The sequence below is a fragment of the Orcinus orca genome, chromosome 4 (assembly GCF_937001465.1).
Source record: "Orcinus orca chromosome 4, mOrcOrc1.1, whole genome shotgun sequence".
NCBI classification, from domain to species: domain Eukaryota; kingdom Metazoa; phylum Chordata; class Mammalia; order Artiodactyla; family Delphinidae; genus Orcinus; species Orcinus orca.
Window position 1 is genome coordinate 9,162,910 of NC_064562.1, and position 20,139 is coordinate 9,183,048.

Sequence of the window (20,139 nt, forward strand, 5' to 3'; positions counted from 1 at the left end):
TATTACTTTTCCCAGTGTGTTTATGGAGAAATTCCCATTACCATTACATATTGCTCCTAAAATGTTGCCCAAACTGTCGCTCTGGAGGAGAAAGCACTCTCAGTTAAATGTGTTTGTCAGTGCAAGTGCTGGGTGTTAGTGGCTTTCAGCTAAGTTTGTTCAACTTCTATTAAAATAGGATTTTATCAAATAGAATAAAATTAAGATTCGATTTCACAATTGCTTTCCTTTTACCTATGAGGAATCTATGTGGAACTGAGATCTTGGCCTGGCTGCAAACCCCAGGACTGTTCACAATGTATTCCTATTCTGACAGTTACATCTTCAATTCTTCCATAAAACTGAAGTCTCCATCACGACTATCACCCTGACCTTGGAGAGCCCCACATCCATTCCATGACAACCTCTCACATCAGTGATGGAAAGCTTAAATGGAGCTGGAGAAGAATGTAACTTGAGGAAATGTCCCCCTGATATCCCACGATGAACTCTGATAACTCTTCTCATAGAATCATCCTTAAACATGGAATTTGGGTGCTACATGTTATGAGAATAATACTTCACATGTCATGGATCTTTTCATACACATAAAAAATATCAAGTATTCTAAGATATCCACGGGAAAATGCCTCCTAGCCTACATTTTACAAACTTTTTATTATTATTATTATTTTTTTTTTGTGGTACGCGGGCCTCTCACTGTTGTGGCCTCTCCCGCCGCGGAGCACAGGCTCCGGACGTGCAGGCTCAATGGCCATGGCTCACGGGCCCAGCCGCTCCGCGGCATGTGGGATCCTCCCGGACCGGGGCACGAACCCGTGTCCCCTGCATCAGCAGGCGGACTCTCAACCACTGCGTCGCCAGGGAAGCCCACAAACAAACTTTTACTTCAAAAGCTATAGAGAAGCTGGAAACAGCCTGTAGGATAATTGGCATAAAAGCAACCATCTGAATGTATTCAGTTTTTGCTTAGTTTTTAATTATAAACAAAACAAACAGGTCATCTAACTGCACTAGCTAATGTCTCTACGTCAAGGGCATCAGGAGGCTTCCACGCCCCAACATGAAGTACACTGAACATGCAAGCCTGTGGCAGTGATGAAATGGTCTTCCACTGACAAATCAGAGCAGACAGGTTAAAACCAAATACGGAACTCATGATTATTCAACTAGATGGATAAAGTCAGTCTTCTACCACTTACACAGAAGGAACAATTTGAGAACAAAAGCAGAAATTTGGTCCTACTTAGTCAAAACTCTAATTGGACAAAAATGAAAACAATTAAATACATCGCCTAGTATGAGCAAAAAAGGGTACATTCTTAGTTTTACTCATTAACTTTACCACTTCATTCATTCCAGAAGCAAAATGAAGACGGCTTTAGTTTTGTTCAGCATTTTGGGAATGGCCTGTGCTCTCTCAGTAAGTTCTTTATTCAAAACCTATGGTTATTTCCATTTCTGTCTTTTTGTATTGAGAGAATATGTAATAATTAAATGCTCTTTTAAACAGATGAAAAATTTGCATCGAAGAGGCAAATTAGAAGATTCTGAAGAAAATGGGGTAATTCACCTTAGCATATACTTCCTTGACTTGACTACACTCCCTCTAGACTTACTGCACATGAAACATGAATGTACCATTTATTGTGTTCATGCAGGTCTATAAGTACAGGCCCCGATATTACCTTTACAAGCACGCCTACTTTTATCCTCCTCTAAAACGATTTCCGGTTCAGGTAAGTGTACAACTTAATTTTCCTTCTCACCCATTACAATTGAAAGGAAATCAAATTTAACTGTAAAACACCTAAATTCAACTCTCCCTGAAATTCAGCCAGAAAGACCACTGACTACAAACAGTTTGTTTTTAATATAATAAAATAAAATTTATTCCTAAGGTTTTCTTGTAAAGCAGAGCCACACACATAGAGAGTAAACTCATTTGGGCCCAGTCTAGAGTGACATAATGAAAGCACACACTGCAGAACATTGGGTTCAGGTGTTTTGTCTAAGTCACTGACGAAAGTGGACAATTTTATCAGTTGTTGACATTTAAGTCAGTGATAAGGCCACTAATTGCCGTATTATACAGTCATATAAGTGTTTTATATCCAATAATTTAGACGCTTTTAATTTAGGGGAAAAAAATTGACTTCATAAACAACAAAGAGCATTAAAAAAATTCCTGATAACCACTGGTTTGCTGAAGAGTTTCTTAACCTTTGACCTGTGTAGTTCACTAGAACAATACAGCATATTGGAGCATAACTTTAATGGAAAGTGTAGCTCAAGAATGCAGAGGAAAGAGAGAAATTCATGAAGCAAACTAAACACCTCATGAGAAAAACAAAGCATCCTTAAAATCTGTAAACAAACAAACAGAAAATAACTAAACACTAAAAATAAGAACTTCTGTTTTTACTGAGTTACCTGTGAAGAGGGTTCTGAAAACTAGAGGGTGTGGTGCTGATTTTAAATAGACAACAAACCAGAATTGTGCTATTTTTATTACTATACAGTCTGGGCTCAGGGCACCAATTATGCACCATCTGACCCCCGTCTCCTGAGACACTAAAAGCAGTAAGGCCGCTGAAAACGATGCCTTAGCACGGTGGCTTGGCATAGTATCCTGCCATATGTTGGACTAACCCACTTCCAGCTCATACAATGGGAGGAAATGATCATCTTAAAGTATTTCTAGCACCATAATAATTATGGGGAATGTGTATGGCCACAGAAATATGAGCACCAATGATACAAGAGTTGTGGGTTTTCAGAATTGCCTTCCATTCTTTGGTTTGCCCATAAATAAACATTGCTCATTTGAAACTTTGTTGTCTTTCTTAAACTTAAATGGAAATGATAATACATTTACGTTTCGGACTACCTCTTCAACTTTTCTAAAATATCATACACTTGGAGGTATTCCCACCTAAAAATTTTTATAGATATCTACGTGTGGCCCAATTCAAATGTCTGTAGTGAAAAGATAGTAGGAGAGGTCATATTTTTCCTTACTGATAGACCCAAAGTTCATAGATTTTTAAGCAGATCTTTAATATACAAAATTTCTACAGATTATATGCAGATAGATTTATCTCAACCAATGTAGAATTTGTAAATAAGACAGCTGTTTTCAAAATATAATCCAATAAAATATATCTCCTGATCCAACAGTTTGATCTAGTATTGATGATCTATCATCCCACTTTACAAAGTTTGACTTCCAAGATTTTTCTCCCTACATGTCTACTTATATGTTTCCATAGCTCCTTATTATTTATTTCCTTAAGTCTTTTAAGTCTTTAGTGTCCAGACTATCACCCCCAAATGCATTAAGCTGCACTGGCTTTGAAGTTCGTGTTTTATTCAAACTGATCTGTGTTTATATATAATCTTTTCTAAAATACCAACTTGCATGAAATAGCTTATGTTGATTGCAAGGCTGTCAGTCCATTGTAGCTTATCTGCTTGACTACAGAAATGTAAGTATCAATAAGCTTAACACCCTAAGCATTTTTAACTGAGGAAATTGTATTTTTATGATTAAAATGATATTTGGTTCGTGTGTGAACTCTTAGACAGCAGGGACTTTATCTTAAATTTCTTTCATCAGACTCATCTCAGTTATCACAGTACTTGACATGGGGAACTGCCCATACTTCCAACTTCCTCTCTTGCTACGACCTTCATTCTCAGTACAGTGCCTGGAATATATATTTTGGAAGTGAATAAATGCAGTAGGGATAGAAGTTGGAAGGAGTATATGAAAGACTTCCAGAAGAATCAATAAGACTTATTGACAAGTTGGTAATAAGGTGTAAATGAAAGAAAGGAAAATAAGAAATACTAAGTCTTCAAGGCATTTCATGCAGTTTTAAAACTGTCCTCACTGCAGATACTAATTGAAGAGTGAAATGATTGGAGTAAGATGAAAGCTAGAGGTAAGGAAAGCTTGTAAAATGACTAAAACATTCCCATTGAGACAAAGTATGCTGTCCTCTCTATATAATTTAACTAACAAATAGAAATAGTTCCAATAGAATCTAATGCTTTATTCACCTCTGGGCTAGGGGAGGCACAGTCATTAAGGTCATAGCAGTGGAAGAGCAGGTCTAATTATTCTCTTTTCCACCCAAGATTATTCTTGGCTCAAGGAGACAAGCATTCCTTTCCTTGGGTGTATGGCTTGGCTATCTGAAGAATGAGCCCAACAGGGAGAGCCCTGAGCGGGGCTGGGACATGAATATTCCCTCAGGTTGATCTCTAACCCTAAGGTTCTTCCACAGCTATGTTTTCTAAGACCGACAGTACTTAACTGAGTCACCAGAATCAAAGATAAATTTGCAGAGCAGAAAATGACAGAATCTTAAGTTAGGTATCTACTCGTATGCTTAGTGTCATTAAGGAGTGGTTGCAGAAGAAAGAAGGAAAGTTCAATTTGGATTAACATTGCGAGAAAGAGGAAAAATCTCCTCCACTGTCTTAAAGGCTCAGATAACAGATGTTTAGATATACCTTTCCTTTTAAAAAGTAGCAAAGCTCATTAACTTATAATTTTATTTTTATATGCAGACTCCTTGGTTTAATTTATTCTCATTCAATATTGAGCTTTTTAGAGGAATGGTACTCATAAATTTCCTAAGTGAGTAAATGAATTTTTCTCTTATATAACTTTACACACACACACACACACACACACACACACACACACACACACACACACTTCATTTTAGGCATTAGCTTTAATTAGATTAAAAGGTACTAAAAATTATATGCAAATTTAATTTCAAGTCAAATTCTAAGTTAAATTCACCAAGAGAGCTCATTATTTATGAAAATCATCCAGTAACACCTTATATTTTGTAAAAAGCCTAGTTATCATTTCATTCATATTTTATAAAGAAAATAAAACAATGAGATCGATGTTTTAGCTCAAGACTTGCCTTGAACTGGTTGGAGAATTCACAACCGTGTGGGCTTAGATTCCTTCTTTGTAAAATAAAAAAATTGGACCAGATAATTCTCATTCTCTCAGAGCTAAGCCATTCTGCCATTCATTGCTCTCGTTTTTACGTACAAAATATTTCAACACACTGTCAATGCTTTCGAGGTTAAAAATGGAATATTTCAATGCATATCTCGATCACTGTAAAATGCCCCTTTCTCTCTAACCTTGTTTTGCAGATGTCCAATCTCCTCACATCTTTCTCACAGTAGCATGAGAGCTGTTCTAAGTAAATAAATATGTACGTACATATATATTCATATGTCTATGAATTCATGTATACATTTTTTTTTAGAGCAGTAGTGACTTATCTGAAGAAAATGGAAATGGTGAGAGCTCAGAAGAGGAGGAAGAAAAGGTAAGGAATTTCTGCAGGTTTTTTCATAGCGAACCAGGCAGCACAAAAAACAAACAGAAAACTAGTGTCCTGTAGTCTACACTCAGCAAATAGACATTGCCAGGTTACCAACTGCCCACAGCCTTCTATTTTGGACAAGGAGAATATTATTTAAATGAGGATTAAATAAAATGACCTGCTTAAAACACTATTACAGTTTGGGGGTAAAGTTACGTGTAAGTTGTATATGAATACAAAAGTATCTCTATTTTAAGTGGAAGAAATGTAAGTTCGGAGAGGAGGCAAGAAAGTATTATTTACATTTAGGCGGATAGAGCACGATGGTAAAAGACAAATATACAATAATCCTAAACTTAGTGCAATACTTGTTTTAATGACTGAACTTTAAAAATTCAGTTTAATCAGTGGGTAGTATAAGAAAGCTAATCTCATCTCCTCTACAGTGTTATTGTGATTCATCTGCCTTTCTTGACTCACAAAGGAGGGCTGTTCTTTCTGATTGGAATTTTATATGTCTTTTTGTCTACTAATAAAATTCATGTTTTCATAGAAATGCAAATGCTCAAGATGTATAAATACCTTCCTATATAGTACTACAAATTAGTATAGTTCATGGCTAAAATTCATCTATATAACTTGGAAATTGTGCTAACATGTTTATAACTGACATTCTTGCCCATAGAAACATAGTAATTAGGTACATTTTCCTGGGTAGTCAATTATAGCTATCCACTGGTTTGGGAACCTTCTAAATTCAGGTATTCTTAGATGCTATTTATGAAGGGACAATGACAGTCTAAAATGGATCAAAATGTCTGCTCAAAATGGATAAACGTCTGCTCTCTTGAAAACAAAATGGTGTGGGAACTTTAAAAGTGACGCATAATTAGTCTGATTTTTTTTTTAACCATGAAAGTAACTTTTTTAGTACCACAATTTATCCTAATAGCTTTTAAAGGGGTACCTTACAAGAATGTCAAGCCAGTACCAGGAAAAATGCCACCTACTAAATGCCACAACATTTTGCCTGGAGTTCCACATAGCGATCTTACACAAGAACTAAGCTAGGGTAATCCATTTAACTACAGCTGCTTGCTGTACAGAGATTGTAAAATTGCCTTACCAGCTAGATTTCCCAGTTAGACTGCATATCTTTTGACAGTGGTTCTTCATTTGTTACGATGGTGGTTGGGATGGAGAAACATTAAGGTTCCTTTAGAATTCTGATGAAATTTCACGTACTCGATATTTTACCAACAATCTCTGAACATTTCTGGTCCTCCCAGAACTTATCTGCAAACTCCCCAAGACCCAGGAGACTAGAGGCCATAGGTAACAATCCTCGCTTTGGGGGTCAACAGTGCTGTACCCTCTTTTGCATCTCTTCACACTGCCCAGCCCAGTTTCTTATACATATATAGTGCCCAGTCAATATTTGGTGGTTTGGTTTTGAAACTTCAGAGGAATAAATGCTCCAAAGACCATTCATTCAAAGTGAGAGTGGAAAACTGGATGAAGAAACCTGGGAGTCTTCCATCCTGAAGAGAGTTTAGAACCTCTTTTGTCCCCGTCTCTTCCTGAAAATGTCACTGGCAATTCAGATTAAATACAGAGTCTCCAGGAATTGCATTCCCATGAGAAGGTGCTTAGGCATATTTTCTATTTGGTGATCATACATTTTTTTCCCTCTCCTAAATTATTCAGTCTCACATTTATAAAACTTTTATTGAAATATAATGTACGTAACACAATTATCGTAAGTTTAGAGATGACTGAAATTTCAGAAATTGAGCATTTAAGGGTAACCAGCACCCACAGAAAAAAGCAGCACATGTTTTGTGCTCCATTCCATCTGTTAATCAACCACCACCAAAGGCAACTGCTATGTTGACTCCTAACAGATAGATTGTTTCTGGCTCTTTTTGTGTTCCATATATATATATATATATATATATATACACACACACACACACACACACACACACACACACACACATACATGTATGGAATCATGCAGCACATATTCTTTTGCATGTGACCTCCACAATCTCTTGAAAAGCACATTGAAATAAATTCAGTTTTCCAGTACTCATTTAAAGTAAATAAATTCTGTGTATGAATTCCTGACTTTCAATATTAGCTATGAATTACTTTGAGAGGTTACCTCGATCAACAAACAATTGCCTAACAACATGGAGAAAAGGCAAAATAGTAAAATGTTAAAGATGATAATAACATTCATTGAGGAGTAGTAATTTTTAAAAAACATCTTCCTGCAATAACATAATATATCGCTAAGGATTTCTTGGAGTGTTTGATTTCTTCTTCGCACAGAAAACTTGTGTGTCAAATGCCTGACATCTTTTGAATACTGCCCACCTCTCAAAACTGGCTTATATATTGGCAGATGGATTTTGAATTTAATATGTCTCTTTTTCTTTAAATACTCCTGAAAGTAAATGAAATACATTCACTTCTTTTTGATAGTAAATACGACATGCAATCAACTTGTTTGAAGAGAGGGGCTTCTATAAGGAATTCTTTTCTGAAAAAATATCCTAGGTATAGTGTGGACAATTCACATAAATCCTCCTTGTCATCAAAAACGTCATGGTGCACAGAAAGGGCCCGGGTTTGTTTTGTTTTGTTTTTTAATTAGAAAGATACAGTTTCGTCACTTACTATGAGACTTTAAACACGTTATTTAACTTTTCTGAGCTCACTTTCCTTTTCTAAAGGGTGTGAGTTACAACCCTACCTTAAAAGACTGCTCTAAGGAATTTAAAAATAGGTATAAAGTTCTCAGCTCATTTGTCAGCAAATACAATAACTAACGAACTGTCATGTCGTAGCAGCTATTAACAAGACTTCCAGAGCCTAAGCTATGTACTGTATGATACCATAGAGTCAGATATGCTGAAATTATTACACAAATATTTTTGAATTGATTAAACGGAATACATAAATATCTAAAACACACTATAGTGAGGTAAATAGCATGAGAAAACTTTGAATTGAGTTCTGAGAAGTGAGAGGTGCAAATGGCACAAGAGGAAGCAGAACTGTCAACACTGGGTGACAAGCTGGCTGAGGGATACGGAGGACGTTCTTTCCAATAACGGTTCACGACTACAACAAACCTTGAGTTATCTTCTAGCTTAAATAAATCTTCTTGCTCTGGACACTTACCCCAGGAGACTTCAAATGAAGAAGAAAACAATGAAGAGAATGAAGATTCTGAGGGAAATGAAGACGAAGAGTCAGAGGCTGAGAACACCACCCTTTCCATTACCACACTTGGTTACGGAGAGGAGATCGCACCTGGAACAGGGTATATAGGTCTAGCTGCCATCCAGCTTCCCACGCAGGTAACAATTCCTCCAAGATGTTCAATCTGCTCTCATTGCTTTACTGAAGTCTGAGGTTATCCTGACACTCTACACACAGTATTTTATATTATCTTCATTAACTCAATGAAAAAGTAAGAGCAGGTACAATGTCCCTGTTTACAAATAAGGAAAGGTTTTTCCCATGGAAGTTCTCTTTCCATGTTCTTATACTGACTTTCAATATTATCACAGAAGACTAAGGAGAAGCATCTTAGCAATGGATAAAAGGTCCTGAGAGATGCCATAGCATTTCTGGGAAGAGGATTCCAAGACAGAGAAAGTGAGTAGCAAAGCTATAGAAAGCATCTCCCACAGAGACTTATTTTATCAGGTACCTTTTTTCTCCCTCAAAACCCAATGACAAAGGTACTAATTCTGAATTTTTAAAAACCCACCAATTCTTTGGTAACTTAAATTGGCTTCAATTAAGAATTACATGTAGGACAAGGCTGTCAGTACAGCCTATGTTGGATGAAATAATGGCCTTAAGTTTTATGTTTTTCACACCTAAATTTGGATTCCTTCAAACTTTCCCTTATAGGCTGGGGATATAGGAAAGAAGGCTACAAAAGAGGAGGAAAGTGATGAAGAAGGAGGGGAAGAAAATGAAAATGAAGCAGAAGTGGATGATAATGAGCAGGGCGTAAATGGCACTAGCACCAACAGCACAGAGATAGACAATGGCCACGGCAGCAGCGGTGGGGACAATGGAGAGGAAGAAGGCGAAGAAGATGTCACCGAAGCCAATGCAGAAGGAACCACAGTGGCTGGAGGCCAGGACAATGGTGGCTCTAAGGCAACTACCTCTCCGAATGGTGGATTTGAACCTACAGCTCCACCCCAGGAGATCTACGGAACTACCCCACCACCATCTGGGGAAACTACCACCCCTGGATATGAGGGGGAGTATGAACAAACAGGCACCAATGAGTACGACAATGGATATGAAATCTACGAAAATGAAAATGGAGAACCTCGTGGGGACAATTACCGAGCCTATGAGGATGAGTACAGCTACTATAAAGGGCGGAGCTACGACGGCTATGACGGTCAAGATTACTACTACCACCAGTGAAGGCCTAGACTGGGATGAATTCATCCGTTCCGGCACTTTGTGTGGTTACCGTTTTCAAAGTTCAACTCAGGAAGGTGCAATACAACAAATGTGCATATTATACCGTGGACTGGTGCTGCCGCTCCAAAGTGGTTAACCAATGCATGAGATCGTGTGTGACTGAATACTTTGAGGTTGTAGTTCTATAAATAGCGTTTTTAACGTGTTTGCGCTAATGGCTAAAACATACCCTTTGTTCGAGCGGTGCTTCTTAGAAGAGATTCATTGACATCAGTAACACTGTATACAATAAATGTGTAGTTCTCTAATCACACTACCTATCCATCACTGTATATTAGGTTTAATTATCATCCTCATGTATTTTGATGTGACCTGTATGTATATTCTATCTATGGGTTTTATCACAAATAAAAATGCAATCCTTCAAATGTGTTATAATTAAGAAGAAAAATGAGAGATTCAGAATGAAAAAAAGTGAGACCAGTGGGATGACGATTCAGCTAAAGTATGAAAGCTTACTTCCTCTATGGTTTAAAACTAAGAAGGACGATAGACATCTTTTTCATGGATAAATCAACATAACTAAGATTTTGAAATGCTTGTGGGCGGGCTCAGTCACATATATCAGGGAAATAAACAGCTTTTATTAGAGTTGCCAGATTTGACAAATAAAAATGTAGGATGCCTAGTTAAATTTGAATTTCAGATAAACAATGAGTAACTTTTTAGTATAGGTATGCTCTATGCAATAGTTGGCATTTGTGAAATATTTGGGACATATTTATACTAAATAAATGATTCATTATCTGAAATTCAAGTTTAATTGACTGTCCTGTGTTACATCTGGCAGCCCTACTCCTATTGATTTGGTTCTAGGTGGCATAGCAGTGGGATGGAGTAGAAAACTCTTATACATACGCACAAACATCAACCCATCATCTCCTTACTCTTTATTTTGAAAAATGCCAAGCCTTCAGAGAAGTTGGAAGGCTAGTACATGAGCACCTAAATTCACCCATGGTTAACATTTTGCCATATTTATCTCTTTCTATTTCTGTGTGCCTCTCTTCATATATGTATGAAGAGTGCCAGGAGTGATTGCAGACATCACGGCATCACAATGTTCACCCCTAAACACTTCAGCATTTAGTATTAGAACAAGGAATTCTCCGACATGGCTGCCATACCATTCTTATTCTCATTCTCAAGAAATTCAACCTAGATATGATAATATTTTCTAGTACACAGTCCATATTCAAATTTTCCCAATTATTCCAATAATGTAATTTATTGCTAACTCATTTAACCCTCACAAAACTGTCAGCTAGGTTTTATTGTTATCGCCCATGTTATTGACAAAGGGGCTGAGGTACAAAGAGGTTGAGCATCTTGCACCAGGTCACAACGTCAAAGCAGCAGCCTAGCTTTAGGATCTGTTCTCTTGACCATTAGCGTATATTCATTAGGAATGCTATATTCATTAGTGCATATTCATCAGGAATGGATGTTGAGCCATGAGTGGGCAGGAAATCTCTAACGATAAGGCATTGCTGAAAAAACGAGACGTCCTCTATCACAATTTTCTTAGAACCAACTATGTTTTTTTATGACTTGAGCCCTAAAGAATATTTTCAAAGCAAGGATCCTCTGATATTTTTCAGGTATTTTGGTATACCTTTCTATATAGGTAGACTGGTATTGTGCAAAATGCACGAGCCCTGGAGTTAGGTGGGCTTGAATGATGGTGTTATCGAGAGTAAATGAATTTCCTTCCCTAGTCTTTGTTCCCTCACCTCCTACATGTGGAGTATACTCAGTGGGTTGCTGTTTAGAGTCCGACCCATTACGAGCTACTCAGATCATCACCTCTCTCCTCTCCAGTCCCTTCCTTTCTCCATCTAAACATTTAGGTGCATCTGATTGTAATAGAATTACCTGGTCATAAAAATTGTCTTTTGCGAACTCATAGATCATTTTTTTTCTTGTCCTAATGCCTCCTTGTAAGCAAAAGCTTTTCATGAGATGGAAGCCTTGGGAACAGTGTGATAAATACTATTTATTCAGCAATATAGGTAATCTTTACTCTTTATTTGTGACATTGTCACAAACTATCACAATATATCATAGAATCATCAAATCTTAGATTTGGCCAGCCACAGGGCACTTTGCTAAGACTCAGGTTGGACTGCAGTCAGTTCTTGCCCACATGGTCTATATGGAGACCATGCAAGGTTGTCAGAGAGCTGCTCTTCCATGTACCTCTTCCAGATACCAAGGTTTGGGAGACTTATGAGTGTCCTAGACCATTTAAAGAACATTGACCACATGGAGAGTTCAGATGGGCTTAGCATGAGAGAGGGCTACTTATGTGAGATGATTCATGGTGACATGTAGGCCCTCACCAAGCAATGGGATGCTGACTGGCCTCCCAGCTCAGCCCACACCCCAGGGGTGGATGGCCTTGGGGTATTAGCATGGCCACAGGGTAGCTGCTTCTGAGAGATGACTCTGCCCCTCTCCCTGTGGTCTCCCTAGGCCCTATCCCCTCACTTCAAGTCCCTCTTACCTCCTCCAACATGATGCCTCAATCAATATCCTCCCCAGCTGGCAACCAGGGTGAGCCATGTTTAATCCGCAGGGAGCGCTGAATATCCCCCTTCCCCATTTCAATTTATTATTGTTACATAAATTCTATACCCTGCCTCTTTCATGGCTGACCCTGCTGATTTCCTATCACCCTTTCCTCTCTTAACAAGAGTTTCATCTTGCAAAGCTAAAGCTTTAGTTTTCAAAATAATTGCTTCTGCTGAGAGTTTCAAGAGCCTATTCAGAACTGAAAAACAAAACATTGACTTTCTTTCCATTTGGATTCCTCTTATTAAAAAAAATCCCAATCCGGGACTTCCCTGGTGGTCCAGTGGTTAAGACTCTGTGCTCCCAATGCAGGGAACCCTGGTTCGATCCCTGGTCAGGGAACTAGAACCCGCATGCCACAACTAAGGGCCTACATGCCGTAACTAAAAGATCCCACACGCTGCAATGAAGATCCCACGTGCTGCAACTAAGACCCAGCACAGCCAAAAAACCCCCCAAATCCCAATCCATCTCTAGGCAAAGTGAATCCCTCTGAGTGACAAAGAGAAAAAGTAATGAAAGTGTGAGAAAAGCAGAAAAATATAAATACATTCTTTTGAAAAGGATAGTCTAATGTCGAGAAATATGAGTCTTACTTTTAAAAAAGAATCAATATTAATTAAAAGGAAATCATGAAGCAATCACGTGGACCTTTTGTTTATCCAAGTGCAAATACTTGTAAATATTTTCTGCCCTCATTGGGTTAGATACTCATTAACTTGGTTTGTTGTTCTAAGAATAAAAGTTCCATGGAAGATGTATTCTGTTCTTTTTCAGGAGGCTTTCCCCCTGTATTTCATAACTCCCAGGGTCCAAGAAGATAAGACCTTCATCAGTGTGCACAGAATTTTGTCTTATCACTTTTTGTGTGTGTGTGTGTGGTACGCGGCCCTCTCACTGTTGTGGCCTCTCCCGTTGCGGAGCACAGGCTCTGGACACGCAGGCTCAGCGGCCATGGCTCACGGGCGCAGCTGCTCCGCGGCATGTGGGATCTTCCCGGACCTGGGCACGAACCCATGTCCCCTGCATCGGCAGGCGGACTCTCAACCACTGCGCCACCAGGGAAGCCCGTCTTATCACTTTTTAAAGCACAAATTCAACTTTCACTAGTTTAGTCATGGGTCAGAAACTTTCTCTGTAAAGGACCAGATAAGTAAATATTTTTGGCTTTGCAGCCCACATGGTTTCCGTCACAACTCTTCAAATCTGTCATTGTAGCAAAGGCCACCATAGACAAAATGTAAACAAATGGGCATGGCTGTGGTCCGATAAAACTTTATTTGCTAAAACAGCTGTTGAGCCAGATTTGGCCTACAGGCCATAGTTTGCTGATTTCCATTTCGGATGACTATAAAGTCACAACCATAGAGAACTGATTAATTTAAAATTTTAGCTGTGGTTAATCACTTAGGATATAAACAAACTATCAGTGAACTCACTAAAAATGCAGTACATTTTCTCATATTTGATCCAGCCATCTGTGAGCTATCTCCTTTCTGCAGCTGCTTAATAACATGCTTCTGACACTTCCCGGACCTGAACACATCAAGAATGTTATTTATGTCTAATAAATAATATTTGAAGATACTATTTTCATTATCCTAATTATCTTTTGAAATTTTGTGACAGAGATTGTCAGGTACGTCTAACCCCTTAGCCAGCTGAGGGAAAGTTTGATTTTGATTCTAGCTGTAGGACAGTGATGGGGAATCAGCAGCACAACGTAAACCATTACTTACGCTGTGTAGAATGAGTTATCATCAAGTCCAGTACTGCTATGGTTCATTCTATGTCAACTTAACTGGGCCAAGGGGTGCCCAAAATAAACGTTTTCATTTCTGGGTGTGTCTGAGAGCATTCTTCTGGATGAGATTAGCATTTGAAGAGGTGGACTCAGTAAAGTAGATTTTCCTCCCCTATGTGGGTGGGCATCACCCAATCAAGGGAGGGCCTGAAAAGAACAAAAAGGCAGCTTCCTGCTTGGCTGCTTAAACTGGGACACCTGTCTCCTGCCTTGGACTGGGAATGACACCAGCTGCTCGTCTGGCGCTCAGGCCTTGCGATTCAGATTGGATTTACACCACTGGCTTCCCTGGGTCTCCAGCCTTCAAATGGTGTATCATGGGACCCACCAGCTTCTGTAATCATGTGAGCCAATTCCTCATAATAAGTCTCTTCCTATGTGTATAACCTATGGGTTCTGTCTCTCTGGAGAGAAACAGACTAATATAAGTACACCAAACATTTTAAGAGTAATTTTCAGTGAATTCTCAATGCCTGCATTGCTATCGGGACTGACTCAGGCACACTGTATTCTCCAAAGACAGCTTCGACACTATCTCCCCTTCCACAAGTCTTCAGCAATGTGACGTTGCCACTTCTCCCCAAGGCGTGGAACATATACCTACTCCTTTGAATCTGACTGCTTTGACCAATATCATGACAATGACTCTAACAGTTCCAGGCTTCACTTACTTCTGTTTTCTGCTCTTGAGAGCCTAGAGGGTCTCAGGAGCGGGGAAGCCCCCTGAGAAAGAGCAGAATGTAATTTGCATGGGAACCTCTACTATTAGACCAACAAATCCAGTTAATGAGCTTTTAACCCACTGAGTATTTTAATCCTGAGCTACCACATGAGAAGTCCAGTTGGTTCTGCTGGAGAGAGAGGTCATATGAAGAAGTACCAAAGCACTATCTTGGATGTGCAGCCCAATCAGGTCTTCAGACAAGTCCTGCCCCCATCCTGTCTGAGTGTCCCAAATGAGAGATCTGAGGATAGCACAGCACAGCACAAGTCACCCCACAGACACTTGAGAGAAAACAATCAATGGGTGTTTTAAACCACTAAGTTTAGAGGTAGTTTGTCATATGGCAATAGATAACTGAAACAAGAATAGACAAGCATAGAAAAAATTCTGAGAATTTGTGAGAATTAAGACAGTCATGAGAGGAGAGCTAAAATAAAATGATAACACAATACATATAAACACGAAGTTTAAAACCTGAGAAGACAAGATATGCCGAAATTAGGTATGAATATAGTATGTGTCCAATACGATGAATAACTAGCTGGTATACGTCATCATGTTCTGTCTCTTAAGAGGATACTTGGTCCTGCAAAACAAAATGGCAAGAACTATTTGGGAATGAGAGATATTTCCCTCCTGAGGTCACACAACGAAGCCTTACAGCTTCTTCCAGCTATGTCGCCATGTCCTGAAGGAAAAGCCTGGTATCATTATAATTACATGTTAACTACACCCTCTGAATTACACTTTAAGGTGTAGTAAGACATCTTTCTAATATAAAAATAAAAGCAAATTATATTGACATGCCTTCCCTTTGCCAGTAATAGCTGAATGGGTAAACAAATAGCCCAGAGAAATGAACACAGCTAGCTTCATGCTACTCCGTGACCCTTTGTGGTTCCGTATCTGGCTGAAATTTTTATGTACTTCTGTTGAAATTCCCAAACACTAAGAGAAAAAAATAATAAAAACTAAAAAAAAAACCCCATAATTTGGAGGTAGATGAGAAAGTTGGTTGTAAGTGACGTTTTAAAAAGTGACCTTTTTTAAACTCAGGATGAATATTGATCCTCATGAATGAACATATTTAAAACAGAAACATTTTCTTCTGCTAAAGACAGGGCAAGTCCCAGCACACCCATTTCACACTCTCTTCTGGAGATGAATGGGGAATAAATGATTCTATGAAATGCCTAAAGCCTTGACAAATCTGTAAGGGTCCATATGGTAAAGAGGAGATGCTCGACAAGGGCCCTTCTTTTCCATTCACAACACTGTGGAGATCCCCCCACTGTTTCAGAAGGGAAAACTCAGTATTTGTTGCATATATAAATTAGAAAATAGAGCGTTATTTCAGTTATTTCAGAAATATGCATAGTATATATTTATCTCTAACTGCCTATGATGATACAGAGAAATGTGTCACCTAATAATGTTAAGAATAAGTTGGGGACCAAGATCCCAGAAAATAAAAAGAGTTCTTACTATCCTAAGTTTTTAAAAATGTATATCAAGGGCTTCCCTGGTGGCGTAGTGGTTGGGAGTCCGCCTGCTGATGCAGGGGACGTGGGCTCGTGCCCCGGTCCGGGAAGATCCCACGTGCCGCGGAGCGGCTGGGCCTGTGAGCCATGGCCGCTGAGCCTGCGTGTCCGGAGCCTGTGCTCTGCAACGGGAGAGGCCATGACAGTGAGAGGCCTGCGTACAGCAAAAAAAAAAAAAAAAAAAAAAAAATGTATATCAAAACAATTGGACCTAGAGCACAAGTATAGAGAAGATGGATGGGAGGTTCCAGAAATAGATGGAAAAACAAAACAAGACAAAACACAAAGCCTCACTCCTGGATGAGGGTCCAGTAGCTGGAACAGATAGTGTAGGTTCCTAGTTAGCTCATAGTTTATGATTGTTCTCAATAAAGTGAAGGGTAAGAAATGAAAAAGCCAGCACAAGATGAAACAAGTTTCGTGGACTATTTCCATCTGAAAATCTCTTTGAGGAGCAGCTCCTTGTGTCAGCCCGGCCCAGGAGATTCCAGCTACGTGCATCATTGGTGGAGATGTCTGTTCTTGAACCATGAACCGAGAACCAGAAGAAAGTTTGGGTCCATTTCCTGTTTTTCTCTAGTCCTTCTTAATTCTGTTTTATTTTGTTGTCTTTTCCAAGTAATAGAAATAGTGTGAGGCTAGATTACCTTTTTTACAGAACCCTGGTCTTTATCTTTGATTCCTAAGAAATATTATGGCAAAACTGTTTATTACTCAAAAACATTTAGGAAACTTATGTTCAGTTTTTGAAGTTCAAGCTCAACCCAGGGGGCAAGCTTTAAGAGGGTAGCAGTAACACCTCTACTTCACAGAACTTTAGCAAATGATTATTCTCTGGTTTTCTCCCCATGGTTTCTTCTCGGCAAACTTTTAGACAGAAAGTTTGATAGGCTCAATGTTTTTTTCTTTTTTTCTCTTCTTGCTTTAGTCAATTGTAGGTTCTAAATTTAAAGCCCCAGTTGCATTTTTATTTTTTGAGCTTTGAATTCATTTTAGCTTTGGAAGTATATATATATTTAGCTACTGCCAGTTTACTCCTTGGTAGGACTGGTAGCTAAGTCAACTTTTCTCTTAACATTCTATGAGTTTTCTCTTATAGAACACAGATTCATCTAGATAGAATTAAACACTTTCCCATCACTTAAATAAAGGGGAAATCTCTTGCTAAATTTCTTTGGAAAGAAGGAAAGACAAAGAAAAAGCACATTTGAGAAATAATCTGAAACTATAATATTAATGAAAAAAACCCTAACATTTCCTAAAGGTGCACCATGTATGAGGCACATACCAGGTGCTTACTTCTACCTGATCATTCAAAAGTATAAAGTTACTTATAAACTCTAAAGTTACGGAAGAGCGTAAAACCTTAAAACGCTGCGGATTTCCTAAGTGCTCTAGAAATCTGTGAATAATTCATCGCGTTAAGAGAATATTAAAGTGAGGGTTTTTGTGGTATTCTCATCTGTCTACTGTTTATATAGCTGTATGTTTCTGTTCAGTCTTACGGTTGACTGAACACTGTTGCTTGTCCATTCCTTTCCTTTACTTCCATTTTCCTGTTAGCCTTTTTCTCTGTCTGCCAAGTCCTTTACATTTTGCTGAAATTCTGGTCATTAATATTTGTGATGTCTAGAGAAACAGCCCACCGTTTGCTCTTAAACTTCAACTCTATTATTTCTTTCACCATTTCATTGATTTTTTTCCCTTCAACAATTGAGTCGTAAAAGAAGACATGGTTGGAAGATAAAGAGAGGACAGAAAAGAGATGCAGAAGGATGTCATCTGAATGCCAGATTATTATATAATGATGGGAAGAATGGGTGGGATGGGTAGCTATCATGTATTCATCATTTAGTTTAGACTTAGGAACATTTGTTGATTTAATGTTTATGCAGACTTTAAGAGACAGTATAGTGCAGTGGTTTTCAAACCTCATTTTGGAGCCTCATTGCTTAATTATAAATTCTGGCTTTTTATTTTTATTTTTATTTTTTTTGTGGTACGCGGGCCTCTCACTGTTGTGGCCTCTCCCGTTGTGGAGCACAGGCTCCGGATGCACAGGCTCAGCGGCCATGGCTCACGGGCCCAGCTGCTCCGCGGCATGTGGGATCTTCCCGGACCAGGGCACGAACCCATGTCCCTGGCATTGGCAGGCGGACTCTCAACCACTGCGCCACCAGGGAAGCCCAAATTCTGGCTTTTTATATTTGCTGGATATATGACCTTAAGCAAGTCACTTAACTGCTTTATGTCTTATCGCTAAAATCAGGGTGATAATAACAGCTACAATATAGAGTTTTTGTAAATATTAAATGAGTTAATATACCACACTTAGAGGAATACTTGGATCACAGTAATCATTCAATGAAAGTTCAGCTTGTTATGATGCTCCCCATTCTCATATGGAGAAATTGAGGCTCACAGAAGTTCAATTTAGTTGCTTAAGCAATTGACCACAGCAAACAAGAGGTAGAGTCAGTATTTGAACTCAGGTCTGTTTGACTCCAAAGCTACCAGTTAAACGTCTCCACTGTCAATGACAATGTCAAATACTCTAAACCCCATGGTTGAACGACTCTGAGTCAGCAGTGTCCCCAACCTAAAAGCTAAAATTCTAATCCTGGCAAGAGTTTTAAGAACCAGCTACGTACACTCAGAAGAGGATCAAAAATAGGGATTCAGCCTGAACTAGAAAAGAAACCATTCTCTCAGCTAGGGCTGCCTAAGGGCTGCTTTCTTTGTTTTATTTTGGTTTTTGTCTGTTTTGAAAGTTAGGAGAAATTGGGAGTTTACATTTAAATTTCATTTACTATCATTTATAGCCTATTAAAGTTGTGTTTATCTATTGGTAGTTCTTATCCCTTAGTATGGGTTAAACAATTCTTACATTATCTTTTATTGATGTTTCACACAAAGTTCTAATTACCCCTTCAGGTCGTATAATATTTTAGACTGAATGGAACCTCCTGAACTACTGCAATCATGATTTTGGCAGCCAGACTGGGCCAGCTACTGCCCTAGAAAGGCTTATTCCAACATGCGTGTGCCACTCGTTTCACTGAAAAAGTCAACGTCCTAAATTGACCACTTTATAACATTCACATACAAACCCAAACTCTCCATATTTCCCCCTAAACCACTCCTGCAGTTTCCCCCATAGCAATACTAAAGAGCAACTTTGTTCTTCCAGTTGCTCAAGGCAAAAACCTTGGTGCCATCCTTGCTTCTTGATTTTCTCTCCCAGCCACATCCGGTCCGTCAGCCAATCCTACTGGCTTTACTGTCCAAATACATTCAGAACGTGACCACTTCTCACCACCCCTGGTGGTTCAAGTCCAGATTACTTCAAGAGCTCCCTCGCCGGTCTCTGCCTTTTCGTACTCAGTCCCTCCTTCACTTCCTCCTTTGCCCAAGAACTCCAAGGGCTTCCTTCTCACTCGGGGTGAAGTCAGGGCCTCGCGATGACCCAGGGGCGCTACATCATCTGCCATTGAATACTTTTCTGACCTCGTTTCCTGCTACACTCCCTTCCTGCAGCCAACCTTCCATCCAGCCAACCTGACCTCTCCTCTGTCTTGGAACAAGCCAGCAGGCTCTTGTCCC

General features: G+C 39.0%; 1 protein-coding gene across 1 annotated transcript; it reads left to right on the plus strand.

Annotated features, from left to right (window-relative positions):
* The first annotated feature begins 1,369 nt into the window (after positions 1-1,369).
* On the plus strand, positions 1,370-9,898 carry IBSP (integrin binding sialoprotein). The gene is made up of 6 exons (XM_004266142.3): positions 1,370-1,423; positions 1,514-1,564; positions 1,662-1,739; positions 5,307-5,369; positions 8,564-8,737; positions 9,300-9,898. Exons 1-6 carry the CDS (start codon positions 1,370-1,372, stop codon positions 9,831-9,833), a joined length of 954 nt encoding a protein of 317 aa, XP_004266190.1. The 3' UTR covers positions 9,834-9,898.
* The last annotated feature ends 10,241 nt before the right edge of the window (positions 9,899-20,139 follow it).